Below are 18,389 nucleotides of genomic sequence, written 5' to 3'. Positions count from 1 at the left end.
GCCTTTTCACTATAATTTCTGCGGTCTAATCACAATTGTGGTTCATTTATTAAATAAATACAAAATAAAGGAACCTTTTTTTGAAGGCTTATGGTTGCAGCACTGATGATGAACCAATAATGTTCTGCACCGGATATCAGGCCCTTTGCGATACATTGATACATTAAATGTCATGCAGCCTGCAATTCTTTATGTACCTCGGTACATCAGGGGAGCCACTCGATATTGATATAGTCTGAGCGCTTTGTAAATGATAGGGCTGCGCCCGAACTGGGGGGGAGATGACATCATGGCTGAAGATCAGCACGCATGGTCTGCTTGCTCCCGATCAGCGACCATTCAAATAGAAACAAATACACATGGCACCGGTAATGCACAGATGATAATAAAAAGAACAACTTAATGTGAAATAGTCTTCTTTGAACCACTGACCTGTCCATCGCCGCGTCGTCATGCGGCCGCCGTGCGTCGTTACTCCGCGCCTGCCGCAGCCACCGCGCATGTCTGCAATACAAATCATATCGTGCAGAGACAACAACAAAACACAGATGGTAAGTCGCATCTGATCTTTAACGTGATGTATTTTTGAATGAAAATGCATTTTTGTACGCTTTAGTAAGAGCTATCCGTTCTAACCGCGTTCTCCACCTTGCGGTCTTTTACTAACAGTAGTGCACATCTGTGCGGTGAAAGCATGGGGTTCATCCGAGTTTATCTGCAGAAGATGAGGAACGGGGTTCGGCTGGAAGCAGTCCGAGAGCTGGCCCGTCAATACCCGGTGTTTTGCTTTCTGCTGGTGATCCTGCTACTGTCAACAGTCCTGCTGAACAGGTCCGGTCTAACGTATCCTGATCCAAGCCGTAGATGTAACTGTCTGAACACTGGTTCTACGCAGCAAATATATCTTTGTATTTCTATACGCAGATATCTTCACATACTAATGGTGTTTTGGTCGTTTCTGGCTGGAGTGGTGACGTTTTACTGTTCTCTGGGACCCGAGTCGCTTCTGCCCAACGTCCTTACGTCCATTAGGCCAAAAATCAAGGTACGCCTGAGAGGGTCAGAAGGTCTGTCTGCTAGGCCGCGTAGGAGATGCGGTTGTGAGGTTGGAAACACGGGTTTATGCCACTGTAACGGTGAACTGCTTCTGATTATGCTAAGTCTTTGTTGTAGCTTGACATACTGGCTGGTGATGTTCTTTCTCTCTGACTAGTCGTACCAACAGGAGCTCTTCCCCCTGGGTCACAGTTGTGCTGTGTGTGGAAAAATCAAATGCAAAAGGCACAGGTGAGTGACCTCCCTGACCCTGACCCAAACCTGACCCTGACCCCAACCCTATTCATCAAGGGTTTTCACCTGGGAGTTATTTGGGTGTTTAAGTTCTCCTTAAATGGCAGGACAGGATGTTGGGGTGTACTTGTACCTACTGAGTTAAGCCTGATACGCAGGGGATGCCCCTAACACAGCGGTAGCTCAGCTTTTTCAGTGGAAAGTCCTGATATTATGATGACCAGAGTTTGGAGCTCATGACAGACCGGATGTTTCTTCTGCTGCTGATCCACAGACCCACTCTGCTGCTGGAGAACTACCAGCCCTGGCTGGACCTGCAGGTCCCCTCCAAGGTGGACGTCTCCCTTTCAGAGGTCCAGTATGAATAATACATCTCCTACTGTTTTAATTTCTATATTTTATATCACATCTTCTATTTTTAACTTTATTATATGTATACCGTTTTGTTTCGCCTTACCTTTGCACTCTTCAGAATTATTTTGCACCATTTAGAATTTATTTATTTCAAATATTACTTATTTTCTTTTATTTTCTCCTTTTCTCCTTATTGCACTTGTCTGGTACATATTTTGGATTTCACAATAAAGCTGACTTTGACTTTGACTAAAGTTGTTTCTTTTCTTTCATTTGTTCTAGATTCTGGAACTGGTTCTGGAGAACTTTGTATATCCCTGGTACAGGTAACCACTGTCTCTTTGGTCTAGTGCTCTATTTAACACGTCAGACATGACCGTCTCAATGAAGCCAGCATGTGGTGGCCATGACGCTCCCTCTGTCCAGAGACATCACAGACGACGAGGCCTTCGTGGACCAGCTGCGCGTGACGCTGCGTTTCTTTGCCGCCGTGTTGGTCCGCCGAACCCAGAAGGTGTTGATAACAGTAACAACCACAAGCAATACCAATATCAGACAGGTCCGTCCTAACATGACGTCGGGATGTTTCTGTCTCAGGTGGACGTGGCTGCCCTGATCACACGCAAGCTGCTGAAGGTCTCCATGAAGCACATCGAGGTCATTAGCAAGGCCAGGCAGAAAGGTACTGAGGACACTAAAGCCTGAGGGAGCCACTCTCCTCCGGTTGGGAAGAGGGCCAGGCAAAAGGTAACGAGGACACTAAAGGTCATCAGCCGGGCCAGCCAGAAGGTACTGCAGGACACTGATGCCTGAGGGAGCCCAGCCATCTCCTCTGGTTGAGGTAGAGGATAGTGGAGTAGTTGTGGTGCTGGACTCACAGGCCAAAATGTTCTGGGTTCAAACAGATAGACATCCGTTGAAAGACGAAAGAAAGAAATAGTTTTTTTCTGTAGGGATCCTTTCAATCATTTCTGTTTTTGGAGCACGGCCCTTGACTTGCTATCGCCCCAAAGGAGTGCCGGTACACTGCAGCTCGCTTAATACTGCCTAACGCCCTGCTGCCCTCCTCCCCTCCTCCCCTCCTAACGCCCTCCTAACGCCCTCCTCCTCCCCTCCTAACGCCCTCCTCCTCCCCTCCTAACGCCCTCCTCCTCCTCCCCTCCTCCCCTCCTAACGCCCTCCTCCTCCCCTCCTCCTCCCCTCCTCCCCTCCTAATGCCCTCCTGCCCCCCTCCTAACGCCCTCCTCCTCCCCTCCTAATGCCCTCCTCCTCCCCTCCTAACGCCCTCCTCCTCCCCTCCTAATGCCCTCCTCCTCCCCTCCTAACGCCCTCCTCCTCCCCTCCTAACGCCCTCCTCCTCCCCTCCTCCTCCCCTCCTAACGCCCTCCTCCTCCCCTCCTAACTCCCTCCTCCTCCCCTCCTAACGCCCTCCTCCTCCCCTCCTCCTCCCCTCCTAACGCCCTCCTCCTCCCCTCCTCCTCCCCTCCTAACGCCCTCCTCCTCTCTTACTCCCCTCCTAACGCCCTCCTGCCCCCCTCCTAACGCCCTCCTTCTCTCTTGCTCCCCTCCTCACTCCTTGCTCCCCTTCCTAACGCCCTGCTCCTCTCCTGCTCCTCCCCTTCTCCCCCGCTGCTCCTCCCAGTGAAGAACGCTGAGTTCCTGCAGCAGGCGGCGCTGGAGGAGTACGGCCCGGACCTCCACATGGCACTCCGCAGCCGCCGGGACGAGCTGCTGTACCTCAGGAACCTCACAGAGATCCTCTTCCCCTACATCCTGCCCCCCAAGGCGCTGGACTGCAGGTACGTCGGGCTCTCTGATTGGCTGCTCCGCGACCGCCGCTAGAATGAGCTCCTCAAAGGGTGAAAGCGTGTCTGGGTGATGGTGAGGGTGAGGAGACAGAAGGCAGGATTTGTCGGAAGGGGTGGCATCGTTTAGAGAAAGCATTGCTATGGCTGCAACGCTTCAGTGGTGTCTAAGCATGTTTTATATTCTGTACTGTGCGCAAATGTTTTAGAATGTGCCCAATTAACTACATTCACGCCATCCTTTAGGAGAAATGAGACAAGCTTGCAGAGTTTTTTCGGTTCCTTCGTCTAACTTTGTGTTCTCGTCAGATCTCTCACCCTCCTGATAAGGGAAGTGCTGGCTGGTTCTGTGTTCCTTCCTTCCATGGACTATTTGGCTGATCCCGTGAGTCACACACAGAACCCTATCTGCATGGCACCCATGTAGTCCTAGTTATCTGTGTGGTGCATCCAAGCATTGGCATGTATTTCCAGAAACGATTCAAAGTTCCAAGTTGATTATTATCAGACCCTCTTGTTTTGTGTGTAGTTGCTCACGAGTGTTGCATGATTATGATATGATAGATTTATTATCATAATCATGATATGATTTATTATTATAGCACTCCTTCATACCATGTGACTATGAAGGAAGCCATGTCTGACTAATCAATGACTTCTCCTTTGATCCTCTTTAGGACACAGTGAATCATTTAATCTTGCTGTTAATCGACAACTCTCCCGTAAGTGTGTGCACTCAGATATAAGTGTAAGCATTCTGTGCATTTTGATGCTACTTTGATGTGATATATTGAAAAATATCTACATAGAATGTCATTATCTTTCTTGCATTTGTCAAAAAAGTTTTTATGTTTTATCATTTCCCATTGGGCAGATTGCAATCAATTTACAGAGATGTATGATTTGCACTATGCACATTTAAAGGCCTCTGCTTATCTGGTTATGGTTGTGAGAGGGTGATCAGCACATCTGAGAAGGTGATAAGCGTTTGTTTATCTGGTTATTGTCTTCAGAATGTGATCAGAAGGGGATCAGCGTATGTTTATCTGGTTATTGTCTTGAGAAGTTGATCAGAAGGTGATCAGAAGGTGTTTATCTGGTTATTGTCTTGAGAACAGCGTGTGTTTCCTCAGCCCGCAGAGCCTACAGAACCAACATCAGCTCTGGTTCCTTTCCTGCAACGCTACTCCGACCCACGCAACAAGAAGTCCTCGGTGAGAACCTGTCACCCACAATAAACCCACCAGGGCGGTCCACCCCGGAGGTACCAGCGGAATCATCTGTATCTCCTGTATGATGCTGCAGGTTCTGAAGCTGGAGCTGAAGGAGATCCGGGAGCAGCAGGACCTCCTGTTCCGCTTCATGAACTTCCTGAAGCAGGAGGGGGCCGTCCACGTTCTGCAGTTCTGCCTCACTGTCGGTAAATCCAAACCTTCACCCCATCCACCAGTAGAAGGTCAAGCTTGGATGAAGAGCATGAACCTGGGCAAGGTGCACATGCATAAAGCGGTGGTGTTCATGACGGACGTCATTCGATTCATCATTTGGCCACTGATGTAGAATTGTCAATAGCGTATCTTTCAATGATCTGCATTATCTGGCAATAGCCTCTTGCATTTACACTGTTACTGCTCCTGCTGTGTGCATAAAGATGTACTTTATGTCAATTTATTTAAGTCATTTGTGTATCCATGTATGTTGATGGTCCAGGCTGGGTTAGAGGGCTTACCCTAACCCTAGGGTTAGAGGGAACCCTCTGGTTTCTTACATCTGATCTCTTCTCTGGACCTTCCAGAGGAGTTCAACGATCAGATCCTGAGCCCCGAGCTGACAGACGCTCAGAAGGTGCTGCTGCACGAGGAGGTGAGGAAGATCTACACAACCTACTGCCTGGAGGAGAGCCTGGACAAGATCCGCTTCCACTCCTTCATCGTGGAGGAGATACGCAACAGTATGTAACAAGCTCCTAACCCAACAGTATGTAAATAAAACCTCCCTGCTAACCCAACAGTATTTAACAAACTCCCTCCTAACCCAACAGTATGTAACAAACTCCCTCCTAACCAACAGTATGTATCAACTCCTAACCCAACAGTATGTAACAAACTCCCTCTTAACCAACAGTATGTAACAAACTCCCTCCTAACCAACAGTATGTATCAACTCCTTACCCAACAGTATGTAACAAACTCCCTCTTAACCAACAGTATGTATCAACTCCTTACCCAACAGTATGTGTCAACTCCTTACCCAACAGTATGTAACAAACTCCCTCTTAACCAACAGTATGTATCAAACTCCTAACCCCGCAGTATGTAACAAACTCCTAACCTAACAGTATGTAACAAACTCCATCCTAACCCTGCAGTGTGTAACAAACTCCTAACCCAACAGTATGTAACAAACTCCTAACCAACAGTATGTAACAAACTCCTAACCCAACAGTATGTATCAACTCCTAACCCAACAGTATGTTTCAAACTCCTAACCTAACAGTATGTAACAAACTCCTAACCCAACAGTCTGTAACCAACTCCTAACCCAACTGTTCCACATCAATCATTCAGGCCCTCACCCATGAATAATATTAAGTCATAATTTATGTTGGAATTCATTTTTCCCCCCCCAAAAGTGAGGAATATTTAATATTGAATTAATAATGCAGTGTGCTCGTCCCCCAGTTGCAGAAGGCCCATACGGAGAGGTGGTGAAGCTACAGACCATGAGGTGTTTGTTTGAGGCCTACGAGCACGTCCTGTCTCTCCTGGAGAACGTGTTCACGCCCATGTTCTGTCATAGTGACGAGGTCAGCATTTATTGAACAAGAGTCTTAGTAATCAGTTGATCACTTACTCTATTAAATATCAATATTGTTGGGTCTCAGTGCGCCGTTCAGATGACGAGTCTTAAACCATTACAGGACTCCTGTATTCATAGCCGTTACATTTTTGGTTTCGGGAGGGGGGTCAGCAGCGACTCAGGTAAATGGAGCTAAGGTAGATGGTGTTAGTGGAACACAGTTTGAATCGCTCCTGCTGCTGCCCTCTAAGCACAGGGCTTAGAGGGCAGCAGCAGGAGCAGTACTGAGGAAGCACTGTAGCAGCTATAATTGAAATCGTTAATAATTAAGTGGATAGTGATTTTGTTTTTGTGATTGTCTTTTCTCTTAGTGTTCTTTGTCTTGTGCCCTACAGATCCATGGCTATGATGATAATAATCAAATAATAATAGAATGAAATAAATATATTGATAATTAATATTCTATTATATCATAATAATCTCCCATGTTTCTGCAGTACTTCCGGCAGCTTCTCAGAGGAGCGGAGTCTCCAGCCAGGAACTCGCGGATGAGCAGGTGTGTGTGTGTGTGTGTGTGTGTGTGTGTGTGTGTGTGTGTGTGTGTGTGTGTGTGTGTGTGTGTGTGTGTGTGTGTGTGTGTGTGTGTGTGTGTGTGTGTGTGTGTGTGTGTGTGTGTGTGTGTGTGGGTAATATAGCAAACTCCTAACTCAACAGTACGTAACAAACTCGATCGTAACCCAACAGTACGTAACAAACTCCTAACCCAACTCACGGATGAGCGTGTGTGTTTGTGTGTGTGTGTGTGTGTTTGTGTGGGGGGGGGTATATAGATCAAGTCTTAACAGTAACACTGCGTTAGCCCATGATACAGAACTTTAAATCAACTCTTCTGAACCCATTTAGTTTGATAGATATCATAATATTACCACACACACACACACACACACACACACACACACACACACACACACACACACACACACACACACACACACACACACACACACACTATGACGGTGATTGCAGTGTTTCATCATCACCTCGGGGCTGTGGTCTTAATGCCACTAACCCTGTCATATTATTTCAGAAATAGCCTCAGTCTGGATGACATCCGGTAAGTAGCTCACAGCCTCAGTTTGGGGAGGAAAACAAATCCACTGGTTATCTTCGCTGCTGCCGCTCTGCACGCTGGGACAGACCGTCTAACCCTAACCCTCTGACCCCAATCATGCCATCACGCCGGCCTGCAGTCGGATCGTATTGCCATTCGCAATATGTTGGTTTCTTGGGAAATCAGGGAGTTCTTAATGTGTGTGATGCATAATGCTGACTATTTGGGGGTCTGTAATGAAGTGTAGGCTCTGGAGGTGGCCGATAGACAATCAATATGTTAGCTTTATTCTGTTTCCATCCTCTAACCACGAGCCAGATCCGTTCTTCCCCTGATCATCTCCCCTCCCTGCGCCTCACTCCCGCTACAGACGGCTTCTGGGACCGTCCATCACTCTCCTCACATCATTCTGCCCTCCATATGACCTGTGGTTGTCTCTCCCTCTCTCTTTCTGACTGTCTCTCTCTCTCCCTGTCTGTCTGTGTCACACACTCTTTGACCCTCTCTGTGAGTCCCTTTGTCTCTCATGCTCTCTGTATGTCTGTCCGTATGTCTCTCATGGTCTATGTCCATCATGCTCTCTGTGTCTTTCTGTCTGTCCGTGTGTCTGTTTGTGTGTCCCCATGTCTCTCATGCTCTACATCTCTCATGCTCTCTATGTCTCTCATTCTCTCTGTGCGTCCCTATGTCTGTCTGTGCGTCCCTGCGTCTCTCTGTCTCTGGGCTGGTGGGAGGTGCTCATCGTTTCCTCCTCGTAGCTCCTGGGACTGGAGCCCCGAGTCCCCCTCCTTCTCCTCCTCTCTTTTCACCGCCTCTGGCAGCTCGTCCCCCGCATCACTCAACCCCCTCCATGCCACCTTCACCACCTCCCCATACGGCCCACTCACCCACCGCCACACCTCCCCCAAGTAAGTCCAGGTCGTGGTGCTGCCACCGCTACGAGGTCCGTCCCTCCATCGCTCCGTCCATCCATGTCTTCATGTCTTTGTCCCTCCATATCTCTATGTCTCCGTCCCTCCTTGTCTTCATGTCTCTGTCCCTCCATGTCTCTGTCCCTCCATGTCTCCATGTCTTTGTCCCTCCATGTCTCCATGTCTCTCTGACCGGTCCCCGTCCTCCTGTCCTGTGTCCCCTCCACAAGGCCCCTGTCCCCTCACCCCTTCTGTCTGCACGGACCACCTGTGCATGGAAGCTGCTGTCTCCTGTTCTTTGTCCATGCTGTCATGTTCCTCTTCTACAGTCCAGTTGGTTTGTATGTCGCCGGAGGACGTGCCTTTGCTCGGCACGATGGTAACTTTTGCTGGGTTGAGCTTGTTGGATTTTCCTCCAATAAATGCCAGAAGTGACATGAAACCAACCATCACGCTCTCACTTTGAACACTTTGTGCTCAAATGACGCGCTCTGGGTCCCCCATCCCTCGTGTCTCCCGTCGGTCTGCTGGCTCCCTCTCGCCGCCTGTGATGTGCTGTTGGCTCGTTGCAACCCTACGATTGGCCGGACGCCCTGTTTGGCTTTACTTCCTCAGAACCCCCGCACAGCAACAACACCTGCACCGTGGCCCCTCCCCTCCCTCCCTCCCCTCCCGAATCTCTCCCCTCACTTCCTTAATCCCTCCCCCGTTTCCTTTCCTCCCTCCTCCCCTCCGTCGGATCGGCCTTTGAATCCCCCCCCCCCCCCTCGTCTCCCTCCTGTTGCTTCGGACCTGTCTGGATACCTCCTGGGGTGCCGGAGGACTGACCCCCCCTGTCCCCCCCCCCGCAGGAACACGTCCAAACGGGGCGAGTCGTTTGGAATCAGCAAGATCGGCAGCAAGATCAAAGGAGTGTTCAAGAGCACCACGATGGAGGGGGCCATGCTGCCCTCCTACGGCCCTGTGGAGGGGGAGGAAGACATGGTAGGGCCCACTCCTCTCTGCTACGTACCCTAGGGCCCGATGGAGTGGAGGGGGGGGGGGGGGGGCGACATGGTACAGCCTTCTCCTCTCTTCTTTCAGCTGACCAAGGCCATTGTTATAGGATTTGAGATAAAAAATGTGTTTTGCACATCTGTGATTATAGAGATGGCTCTGCTTTAATACAATTGTATTTCATTCCCAGTATGAATCTTTTCTATTTAAAACCTTTATATACCTATCGCATCTTTCACAGATAAAAACGAGTTTTCTTTTGGAAATTGCTACAGGTTACCACAAGGTGGCAATGCTAAGTAAGATACAGAGAAGTCTATCCTTAGCCCTACCCTAGCTTTAATTATTCATAGCCCTACCTTTGATTATCAATCGCCCTACCCTATCTTTTATTTCTTAATCGCCCAACCCTATTTTAAATTATTAATAGCCGTACCCTATCTTTGATTATTAATTGCGTTACCCTATCTTTAATTATTAATAGCCCTACAATATCTTTAATTATTAATAGCCCTACCCGATCTTTAATTATTAATAGCCCTACCCGATCTTTAATTATTAATTGCCCTACCCTATCTTTAATTATTCATAATCCTACCCTATCTTTAATTATTCATGGTCCTACCCTATCTTTAATTATTAATAGCCCTACCCTATCTTTAATAATTATTAAAAGGATTAATCTTAATCAGTCACTTTGACTCTTCTTCTTCTCCACCCTGCAGGTGGAGGAGGCCATGATGGTGCTGGAGGACGACTCCCCCGTGGAGGCGGTCACCACGCCCAGCACCCCCCGGAACCTGTCGGCCTGGAGCCTCAGCATCCCCTACGTGGACTTCTACGAAGACGAGGTCAAGCGCGAGCGGGTGCCCGTGTTCTGCATCGACGTGGAGCGCAGCGACCGCAAGGCCGGTGAGGGGGCGGGGGGTTGGGTGGCTGGCTGGGTGACTGCTATGCTGAACTATATTTTCTGGTATTCTTGACTGCAGTTGGAAATAATGTGTGTGTGTGTGTGTGTGTGTGTGTGTGTGTGTGTGTGTGTGTGTGTGTGTGTGTGTGTGTGTGTGTGTGTGTGTGTGTGTGTGTGTGTGTGTGTGTGTGTGTGTGTGTGTGTGCGCGCGCAGTGGGCCATGAGACAGAGAGCTGGTCTGTGTACAGGAGGTATCTGGAGTTCTACGTTCTGGAGTCCAAGCTCACAGAGTTCCACGGTGGGTCTCTTCCTCTCTGAAGAACAGGTTTAGTATCTGCCCCAGGATGAAAGCGTATATATGTATGTATAGATGGATATATATCTATATATTTATGATATATATAGATATATAGCTGATCACTTTTAATGTCTCCACTGTTAAGTGAGTGGTGAGTTGGTGATTGCTAGTTGTAGCCACATAATGTCTGTTAGTTACTTAGTAGTTAATTAGGATAAGACCATTAAGCCTCTTAATACTAATGGAGAGTACGTATGTGAAGAAAGGATCTTGATGCAACTATATATGATAATTTATTATATTCTATTTAAAATCGTTTAAATATATCCTCAGTTGTATGGAAGTGCTCAGCAGATACAGGATGTTCCTCATAGTCGTCTGACCGGCCTGCCCCCCCTCCCCACAACCCCCTCACAGGGTCGTTCCCCGATGCCACGCTGCCCTCCAAGAGGATCATCGGCCCCAAGAACTACGAGTTCCTCACCTCCAAGCGGGAGGACTTCCAGGAGTATCTTCAGGTTTGACCTTCAGTAGAACGTGAACATTATGGGATGCCCCCTCTTCAGCCTGACAGAGCGCTGCTTCAGGCGGGGGCCTAGCAGGGAGGGAAACAAGCATTCAGCGGGCACCAAACACCTCTGACCAACGATGTTCACAAGAAGAGAAACCAAGAATAAACTAAACGATGGTCCTGCTGAGCTCGGGTAGTGCATGAGCTGGGGGCCCCCATGCTGAGGATGTACGCACGGTTTGCCGAGACCCTTTGGGTGAAAGCACCAACAACATCTGGTTCTGGTGTGCCCCCCCCCCTCTCACAGAAGCTCCTGCAGCACCCGGAGCTGATCAACAGCCAGCTGCTGGCCGACTTCCTTTCCCCTCACAGCATGGAGTCCCAGTTCCTGGACAAGATGTTACCGGACGTCAACCTGGGTACCGTATGGACAGGGTTTGAGTCTGGGTGTCAACACCTCGGTGTAAACTCCTAGCGCACCCTAGAGCAACCTAGACCCCCCCTTGAACACCCCAGTACACCCCATTGCACCCTAGTACATCCCAGTACAACCCAGTACACCGTAGTACAGGGAATGTGTCAGAAGGGGATTGATGAGGTGAAAGATGTATCTCACTGTGCGACACGGTTTATGTCTCACAGGTAAAATCATAAAGTCAGTGCCAAGCAAGCTGATAAAGGAGGTAAGTGATTGTCCCAGAAATACTTTTTTGCACACTTTAACCAGTTGGCATAGTGTTCTCTGTAGATGAACATCCTTCCGTATGCCAACCCTCTTTACCCCTGCTGTGGCGTGGCACTGTAGAAGGGGCAGCACCTGGAGCCCTTCATCCAGGCCTTCTTCAACTCCTGTGAAGCTCCCAAACCCAAACCCAGCCGACCAGAGCTCACCATCCTCAGCCCCACCTCCGAGAACGACAAGAAGGTAGGGCTGCTTCTTCTGCATGGTGGGATTATGACTCCTCTAACCCCACAGACAGAAAGTAACGTGACTACCGTAACTGTTTTTTAAACTCAGATTCTCGTCATTATGAAGGATTTGTTGTGTGCTGATCTTCTTCCCTCTGAACCAGCTGTTCACCGACGTCTTCAAGAACAACGCCAGTCGCTCGGAGGCGGCGGAGAAGAGACACAACCAGAACTACTTCATGGAGATGATCACGGTGGAGGGCGTGTATGACTACCTCATGTATGTAGGTACGCACCGTGTCCTGGGACGCTGCTGTCCCAATCAGTCGCAGTTCATCAGTATCAAACTAGCAATAGAGGAATGCTACAAATGGTACTTATAGAATAGATGATAATTAAAAGAAGGAAACTCACAGCAACACTGGGCTCTGATGGTGAGCTGACATCAGAGGAGCCCTTTGCTCATTGGTCCACATGTATATCCAGGTTCACTCAGGCCTTGGTCTACATGTACGTTGTGGTTCTGTTCTCTCATTGGTCCACATTTACGCCCTGGTTCTCTCTGCTCATTGGTCCACATGTACCCCCTGGTCCTCTCTGCTCATTGGTCCACATGTCCGTCATGGTTTTGTTTTTCTCGTTGCTCATTGGCCCACATGTACGTCGTTGTTCTCTCGTTCCTCATTGGCTTACCTCCCACTTCAGGGCGTGTGGTGTTCCACATCCCTGATTGGCTGCACCACCTGCTGATGGGCGGTCGAATCCTGGTGAAGAACACGCTGGAGGCGTATGTGGACCACTGGCTGGGGGCCCGGCTGGGCCGCGTGGTGCAGGAGCAGCCGCTGGTCTCCCTCATCACACTGCTCAGAGGTACGCCTCAAGCACAGGCCTGGGTCACACATTAAGAACTAATGAGGAGCAACATCCCACCAGAGCTTTGAAAGACGACCTTAAGCTATCTTCACCAGTTCTACACTTTTTTTTTTTCAAAACTAAGAAAGTCAACTCGACCAGAGAGAACGAGCACCTCGGCTAAGGCTAGCTCCTCCGCATCGGTGGTTTTGCAGTCTGCTCTGAGTGAACCACTGTCTAACCCAACCGCCTCTTCTCTAGCTCCTAGTGAATCCCTGTCTAACACCACAACCTCTTTACTGTCTAACCCCACGGCCTCCTCTCCATAGATTCGGTTTTCTGTGAGGCCAGCCAGCCCAGGCCTGCTCAGGACAAGAAGATGCGGTCCAAGCAGGCCTTTGAGGAGATGATGCTCTTCATCCCAGGTGAGCGTTCCTTCCTCAGAAGCACCGGAACTCCTGACTAATAAACACATTCTGCTCTTTGTGTTCATTGCCGCTCTTCTTTTCATCGTCTCTTAGATTTCTTTACCAAATGCATCGGAGAGGAAGCCAAGTACAACGGGGTGCGTCTGCTGTACGACGGACTGCAGCAGCCCGTCCTAAACAAACAGGTGAGCCCTAAAGAAACAGGTGAGCCGGTCCTAAGCAAACAGGTGAGCCCTAAACAAACAGGTGAGCCCTAAACAAATAGGTGAGCCGGTCCTAAACTAACAGGTGAGCCGGTCCTAAACAAACAGGTGAGCCGGTCCTAAACAAACAGGTGAGCCGGTCCTAAACAAACAGGTGAGCCCTAAACAAACAGGTGAGCCCTAAACAAACAGGTGAGCCGGTCCTAAACAAACAGATGAGCCCTTAACAAACTGGTGAACTAGCTCAACACCTAGACCCCCACAGCTACGGATCAGGAGCCAAATAGACCTCAAGATGTGGTTGCAGGTGCTCTGAAAAGTCACTAAATATGTATTTCCCTCCCTCAGCTGACGTATGTGCTGCTGGATATCGCCATTCTGGAACTGTTTCCTGAACTCAACAAGGTAAGAGCTAAATAAAGGAGGCATGTGACATTGTGGTCCCCGGTGTCCCGTTGTTTACATCCCACGTCCTGAACACGCACACCTCCTTGTGTTGGAACACGGGTTCACTAATGAAGCAGGACGCAGGCAGGCTGGTGCTTGTCCAAACCCCTCAGCTAACTCTACTGCCCACAGGTAGCAATTACCTCATGTTGCCCTGTAGAGGGTAGGAATCATAGGAAGAGAAAGAGAACCTCCTAGTATAGAAAGTACAAAGGACTTCGGACCAAATGTTGCTGCTTGGCTTTAAGGTGGGACTGGGCCCAATGGTCTTGGTATTGACCATTGGGCCCAGTCCTCGCTCCATCCCTTATCTGAGAGTTTCAGCTCCTGGTTCTTTGCCCGTTTTCTCCTCTTAAAGCCCTACGTGCAGGTTAACCGGATGTTTGGATTAATGGGTACATAAAGGACTCAAAATATGTATATCATTCATAAAATGTCACCAAAATAGTGTTAAAGTCCAGTTTTTGGCGTTTTTGGCAGTAATGGGTGTTTTCTAACGCCATTCGGCGATGACGTCACGTTGGGGAGACGTAGTGGAAGGTAGCCTCAGCCTAGGACTAGAACTATGGTGTCTAACTGGGATGAGGAAGAGGTGGCAAGAACAACAAATGACACTTATGATGGCCCGCAGCCGTATAATTTCGAGCCTATTAAACGAGAGAGGGCGAATGAGGAATTGCCGAGGACTGATGGCTGTCAAAGCCAATTAAATTCATGGTCAGAGGAGAATGGGTGGAGAGTTGGTGAGGTGTCCAGGTGAGTTCCTATCAATTAGCAACGCAGGAACGAGCGCTGGAGCTAGTCTATGAACAGCAGTGCATACAATAAGGACAACTGTGAAATCCCCCCCCCAGATAATCCCTAATTAAATCTTTCCCCCGACGTTGTAAACGATTAGTTATCCCACGTTTTGATGGTAGCCTACTAGCTCCAGTAACAACATCTTTGCCTAGTGTTTATTTCTAAGCTTTTACCCGGTGAAAGTGTTGTTGCAACGTACCGGTAGTCGCCACCGAGTAGGCTGGTCATGATTTCAGTGTGATTATTTTCGGTAACTACTACTCGTGATTCATTGTCATTGACACCGTCAGGGTACCGCTTACCAAGAGAGGGAGAGTAGTAAGTGTGTCTGTGTCGCTGTGTTTGGCAGGTGTTTGTGTGGGTGGTAGCGTCCCATGGAAACTGTGGTGGAGAGCTTGTGCAGTAGGGAAGTGAGGGCGTTTTGGTCGCTGGTCGGGGAGCTCAGCCCACGTCCAGAAGATGTGACGTGCATCACTCAGCATCAAGGATTTGAGGCATGCTGCCTGAATCCGTTTGTGCTGAAGATAGCATACACACATTTCAAGCAGGGTCATGGTCCCCTTCAAGCCAGCACACACGAGTATGTTAATTGTTCATGTTTACTTTACCGGCGACTAGAGATGTGTTGCATAGACAATAAACATGCATGAAAAAAACGAATACAATTAAGTTTCCAACCTACTTATCCCTAGGCAATACCGTTACACTGCGTACAGGCAGGCTATACGCTGATTTCTTGGCCTGCATATAAGGAAGCCTCTACAATCCTGTCTGGTTTCAGGCATCAGGCAACAATTTCAGAGTGGTGACCAGACCTATCATGGCTTTCAATGGCCTCGTTTGGATGAAGAACAAAAACCGTACAACATGAATAAAATTAAGTATTTAATTGGCATATTCCTGTGTAGGATCGGCTGGTTTTGCCAGAAACGCTGGTAGCCACATGCACAGACCTAGATATTTATAAAACACACATGACTAGTAGTGTATAACACTCAAATATGATGGCATCTTAAACCCACAGATTAAAGCAAGCCTGGTACATACATTGTAAATTAACTGGAAAGACAAATTTGAAAAATCACCAACCAAGCTAGCCAATATAAATCCACAAGATATTAGACTGTTATAGCAACTAATGTGGATTGGAGGATGCACTGATCACTTGTGAGCAGGCATTCAGGGCTATTCGGTTTTAATAAGATGTTCTGATTTTCTAATTAGATATGGCCTGCTGTGTAAACAAAACCCTACTTGCTCCATTCTAACAAATGCTCCTTCCTGCTGCCCGATTGTACTATCTGACTTCTCAGAACAGACCGGACAGATGGCAAACCGGGCCATGAGCTCCTCTTGGCAAACAATGAATTTGTCGACACCACTGTAACAAAAAAGAGGGGGGGGGGGGGGGGCGTCAGTCAAACTACAACAGATACACAAAAACGAAAATTCTAAGTTGGTCCATGTTGGCTTTAAATTATCTCACTTTTGGTGGGGGTCACAAGTTAGAGATGGCTCCTCACACAACACCTCCTCAGACATCTGGTCTCCTGGTACCCATGATGTATCACTGATGACAGAGTGATTATCTTCTCCATCCGTTTGGTCAGGACTAGTGAGGGGGGGGAAAGTTTGTGTGCTGAAGGTCGTCTGGGTCCCCATGCTGACCATCTTGGGCTTCAGGTTCACTTCAAAATCTGTGGCAGAGGCAATAAACACACCCAAACATGTGAAAATCATGGCAAACCTAAGCAGTTATGTTTTGGTGTAGGATATTTATTCATTTTATCAATGTGTATGGAAATGTCCTGCATGCATAGAATTTGGCAACGTATGTTTTAGACTGCATATCAACCACAAAAAATAAAAGATTTACCGTGAGACCCTCCAAGGGGCTTCAAAGTACACTGTGACCCAGTGTCACAAGTGGAGGAGGGCAAGGGGTCCTCTACCGTAGCACCACTGACACTGTCCGCGGTCTCACGCAGTGAGGCATCTGTCAACATCTTGCGCAAATAAATTCAAAAGCGTCAGCGACACGGTCACGTTTAATTACATATGAAAGAGGACCGTAATAGTAACTTTCCATCAGCTAAAGGGGAATAAAATCAATCAACTAAATCACACAAACACACACGCGCGCACACGCACGCGCGCGCGCACCAGTGATCAAAACACTAGCCATGGCGATTTCTAGTTAGATATGAAAAGCTTTTGGACATTTACTTCAGGACAATTTTGTTTTGGTTCATATTCATCAATCACGAAATGTGCTTTTCTAAAGTCAGACTGATCATGAGTCATGACTGTAGTGGAGGCGGAGTTAAAGGGAATACGGTAGTACAGGGCTAGCCAACGCGCAGCTTGTAAACATTAGCATGAGGCTTACCGTAGCCAGCTCTCGCTTGCGTCTGGCGCCACCGATCTTGGTGCTTCTCGGTCTCGGGGCAGGGCAGGCAGAGAGGTGCGTGTGCACAGAAGGCACGGCGGTCGGAACAAGCTGTGCCAGCCTCTTCAACCCGAGAGATACCATCCTGACATCCCCTTGGTCGTAATCCTCCTCCGTGAAATGCGCGCTGCAGATCTTGGAGTTCTTTGTGACCGAGGGAAAGGAAAAATCTGCCCGCCTAACGCGAACAAAATGTACCCACTGTCTGCGAGTTGCCTTGTCCTTCGGAAAGCCATGGACCCTGTGTCCTGTTTTGGCGGAGTAATTACACCCAGCACAAACACAGTTGTTCACCATTCTAAATCTGCCTACCTACATACCTATGCTATGCTATGCTATCCGTCCGACCCTTTTTTCTGTCGTCTCCCCAACGTGACGTCATGTAATGTATTCTGGGAGAAATCAGTATCAATCGCAAACCGCTGAAATATTAACTACTTTTTCGTATTCAATTACGTTTTGTGATACCCAACAACATCAATTACAATGGATACAATTTAAATATTTTATTACCAACAAGCAGATTGCGCAAATTCGTTGGAAAATAAAACCTGCACCACGGCCTTTAAGAACAGAAGGGTGTGTGCTTCTGTGAACTTCTCTAACCCCTGTGTTTGTTTTCACCACAGCCGGTTCAGAAGGAGGGGGGGGCTCCTCCTTGGATGTAGAGGAGGAGAGCGGCGCTGAATCGCTATGGAAACCAAGAATACTGTATAGGAGGAGGGCAGCGCTGTGCCGCTATTGAAACCAAGGGTACTGTACACGAGACTCTGTTCTGTCTAGGGGGGAAACGGCCATGGTTATTATTTATTGATTCATATTTATTGTTGCATGTGCAATGTTGTGTAAATAAATACATGTGGAGATAGCTGATTAGAGCAGGCCTACATAGGCCTACCCTTACCCCCCATAGGCTGCCCCTAACCCTACCTAGGCCTACCCCAACCCTACATAGACATATGTTCGGGTTTCGGGTTATTGCCTTATTTATTACTGCACCTGGTTCTCTTGGATGGTTCCTATTGTACAGTCAATACATGGGATTGAATCGTCTCATTATTTTTTTACATTTGTCAATGTCTAACGTGAAGTTGATTAAACGATTCCAGTTTATTGAGTGTCTTTACTGATTATCTTACTTAACAAGCAGTTGGATAAATCACACTGCCAGAGGCTGCTGTGACCCTGTCCTCTGGTGACCCTGACCCCTGGTGACCCTAACCCTAGGGTGGTGACCCTGACCCCTGTTGAACCTGACCCTAGGGTGGTGACCCCGATCCCTGGTGACCCTAACCCTAGGGTGGTGAGCCTGACC

The 18,389-nt window shown here is 48.3% G+C and overlaps 2 protein-coding genes across 10 annotated transcripts; one reads left to right on the top strand and one right to left on the bottom strand.

Moving 5' to 3' along the window:
• Positions 1-293: 293 nt before the first annotated feature.
• LOC132458065 (sorting nexin-14-like) lies at positions 294-18,187 on the top strand. Of its 9 annotated transcripts, none has more exons than XM_060052530.1 (31): positions 294-551; positions 722-831; positions 925-1,045; positions 1,214-1,287; positions 1,565-1,643; positions 1,927-1,970; positions 2,071-2,158; positions 2,242-2,326; positions 3,287-3,443; positions 3,759-3,834; positions 4,127-4,171; positions 4,583-4,663; positions 4,755-4,869; positions 5,245-5,400; positions 6,131-6,255; positions 6,746-6,804; positions 7,336-7,362; positions 8,118-8,267; positions 9,122-9,254; positions 9,992-10,178; positions 10,391-10,474; positions 10,892-10,992; positions 11,293-11,404; positions 11,628-11,668; positions 11,791-11,910; positions 12,059-12,182; positions 12,600-12,764; positions 13,076-13,171; positions 13,268-13,359; positions 13,726-13,782; positions 17,704-18,187. In XM_060052530.1, the coding sequence occupies exons 1-31, from the start codon at positions 453-455 to the stop codon at positions 17,740-17,742; spliced, it is 3,042 nt and encodes a 1,013-aa protein (XP_059908513.1). In that variant the 5' UTR covers positions 294-452; the 3' UTR covers positions 17,743-18,187. The 9 variants fall into 9 exon arrangements, with proteins under 9 accessions (XP_059908513.1, XP_059908512.1, XP_059908514.1 ...); XM_060052529.1 differs by lacking the exon at positions 17,704-18,187 and adding an exon at positions 14,975-15,362; XM_060052532.1 differs by lacking the exon at positions 17,704-18,187 and adding an exon at positions 14,975-15,362 and having other exon boundaries at positions 435-551; positions 673-831.
• On the bottom strand, positions 15,498-17,649 carry LOC132458070 (uncharacterized). Its single transcript, XM_060052551.1, has 4 exons — positions 17,015-17,649; positions 16,502-16,631; positions 16,112-16,322; positions 15,498-16,006 (listed from the first exon to the last, which is right to left on the bottom strand). The coding sequence occupies exons 1-4, from the start codon at positions 17,369-17,371 to the stop codon at positions 15,811-15,813; spliced, it is 894 nt and encodes a 297-aa protein (XP_059908534.1). The 5' UTR covers positions 17,372-17,649; the 3' UTR covers positions 15,498-15,810.
• Positions 18,188-18,389: the final 202 nt, after the last annotated feature.

This window comes from Gadus macrocephalus, chromosome 5 (genome assembly GCF_031168955.1).
Source record: "Gadus macrocephalus chromosome 5, ASM3116895v1".
Lineage (NCBI taxonomy): Eukaryota > Metazoa > Chordata > Actinopteri > Gadiformes > Gadidae > Gadus > Gadus macrocephalus.
The sequence above is the reverse complement of the archived record's forward strand: the minus strand, read 5'-3'. Positions and strand labels throughout refer to the sequence as shown.

Bases quoted from the DNA above. Each gene is read 5' to 3' on its own strand.
- LOC132458065 (XM_060052529.1), top strand. From the start codon at position 453: ATGCGGCCGCCGTGCGTCGTTACTCCGCGCCTGCCGCAGCCACCGCGC. The intron at 4,870-5,244 runs GTAAATCCAAAC...TGGACCTTCCAG, and splicing joins GCAGTTCTGCCTCACTGTCG to AGGAGTTCAACGATCAGATC. The intron at 10,179-10,390 runs GTGAGGGGGCGG...GTGCGCGCGCAG, and splicing joins GCGCAGCGACCGCAAGGCCG to TGGGCCATGAGACAGAGAGC.
- LOC132458070 (XM_060052551.1), bottom strand. From the start codon at position 17,371: ATGGTGAACAACTGTGTTTGTGCTGGGTGTAATTACTCCGCCAAAACA. The intron at 16,632-17,014 runs GTAAGCCTCATG...TATTTGCGCAAG, and splicing joins GCAAGCGAGAGCTGGCTACG to ATGTTGACAGATGCCTCACT. The intron at 16,323-16,501 runs GTAAATCTTTTA...CCTCTGCCACAG, and splicing joins GCCCCTTGGAGGGTCTCACG to ATTTTGAAGTGAACCTGAAG.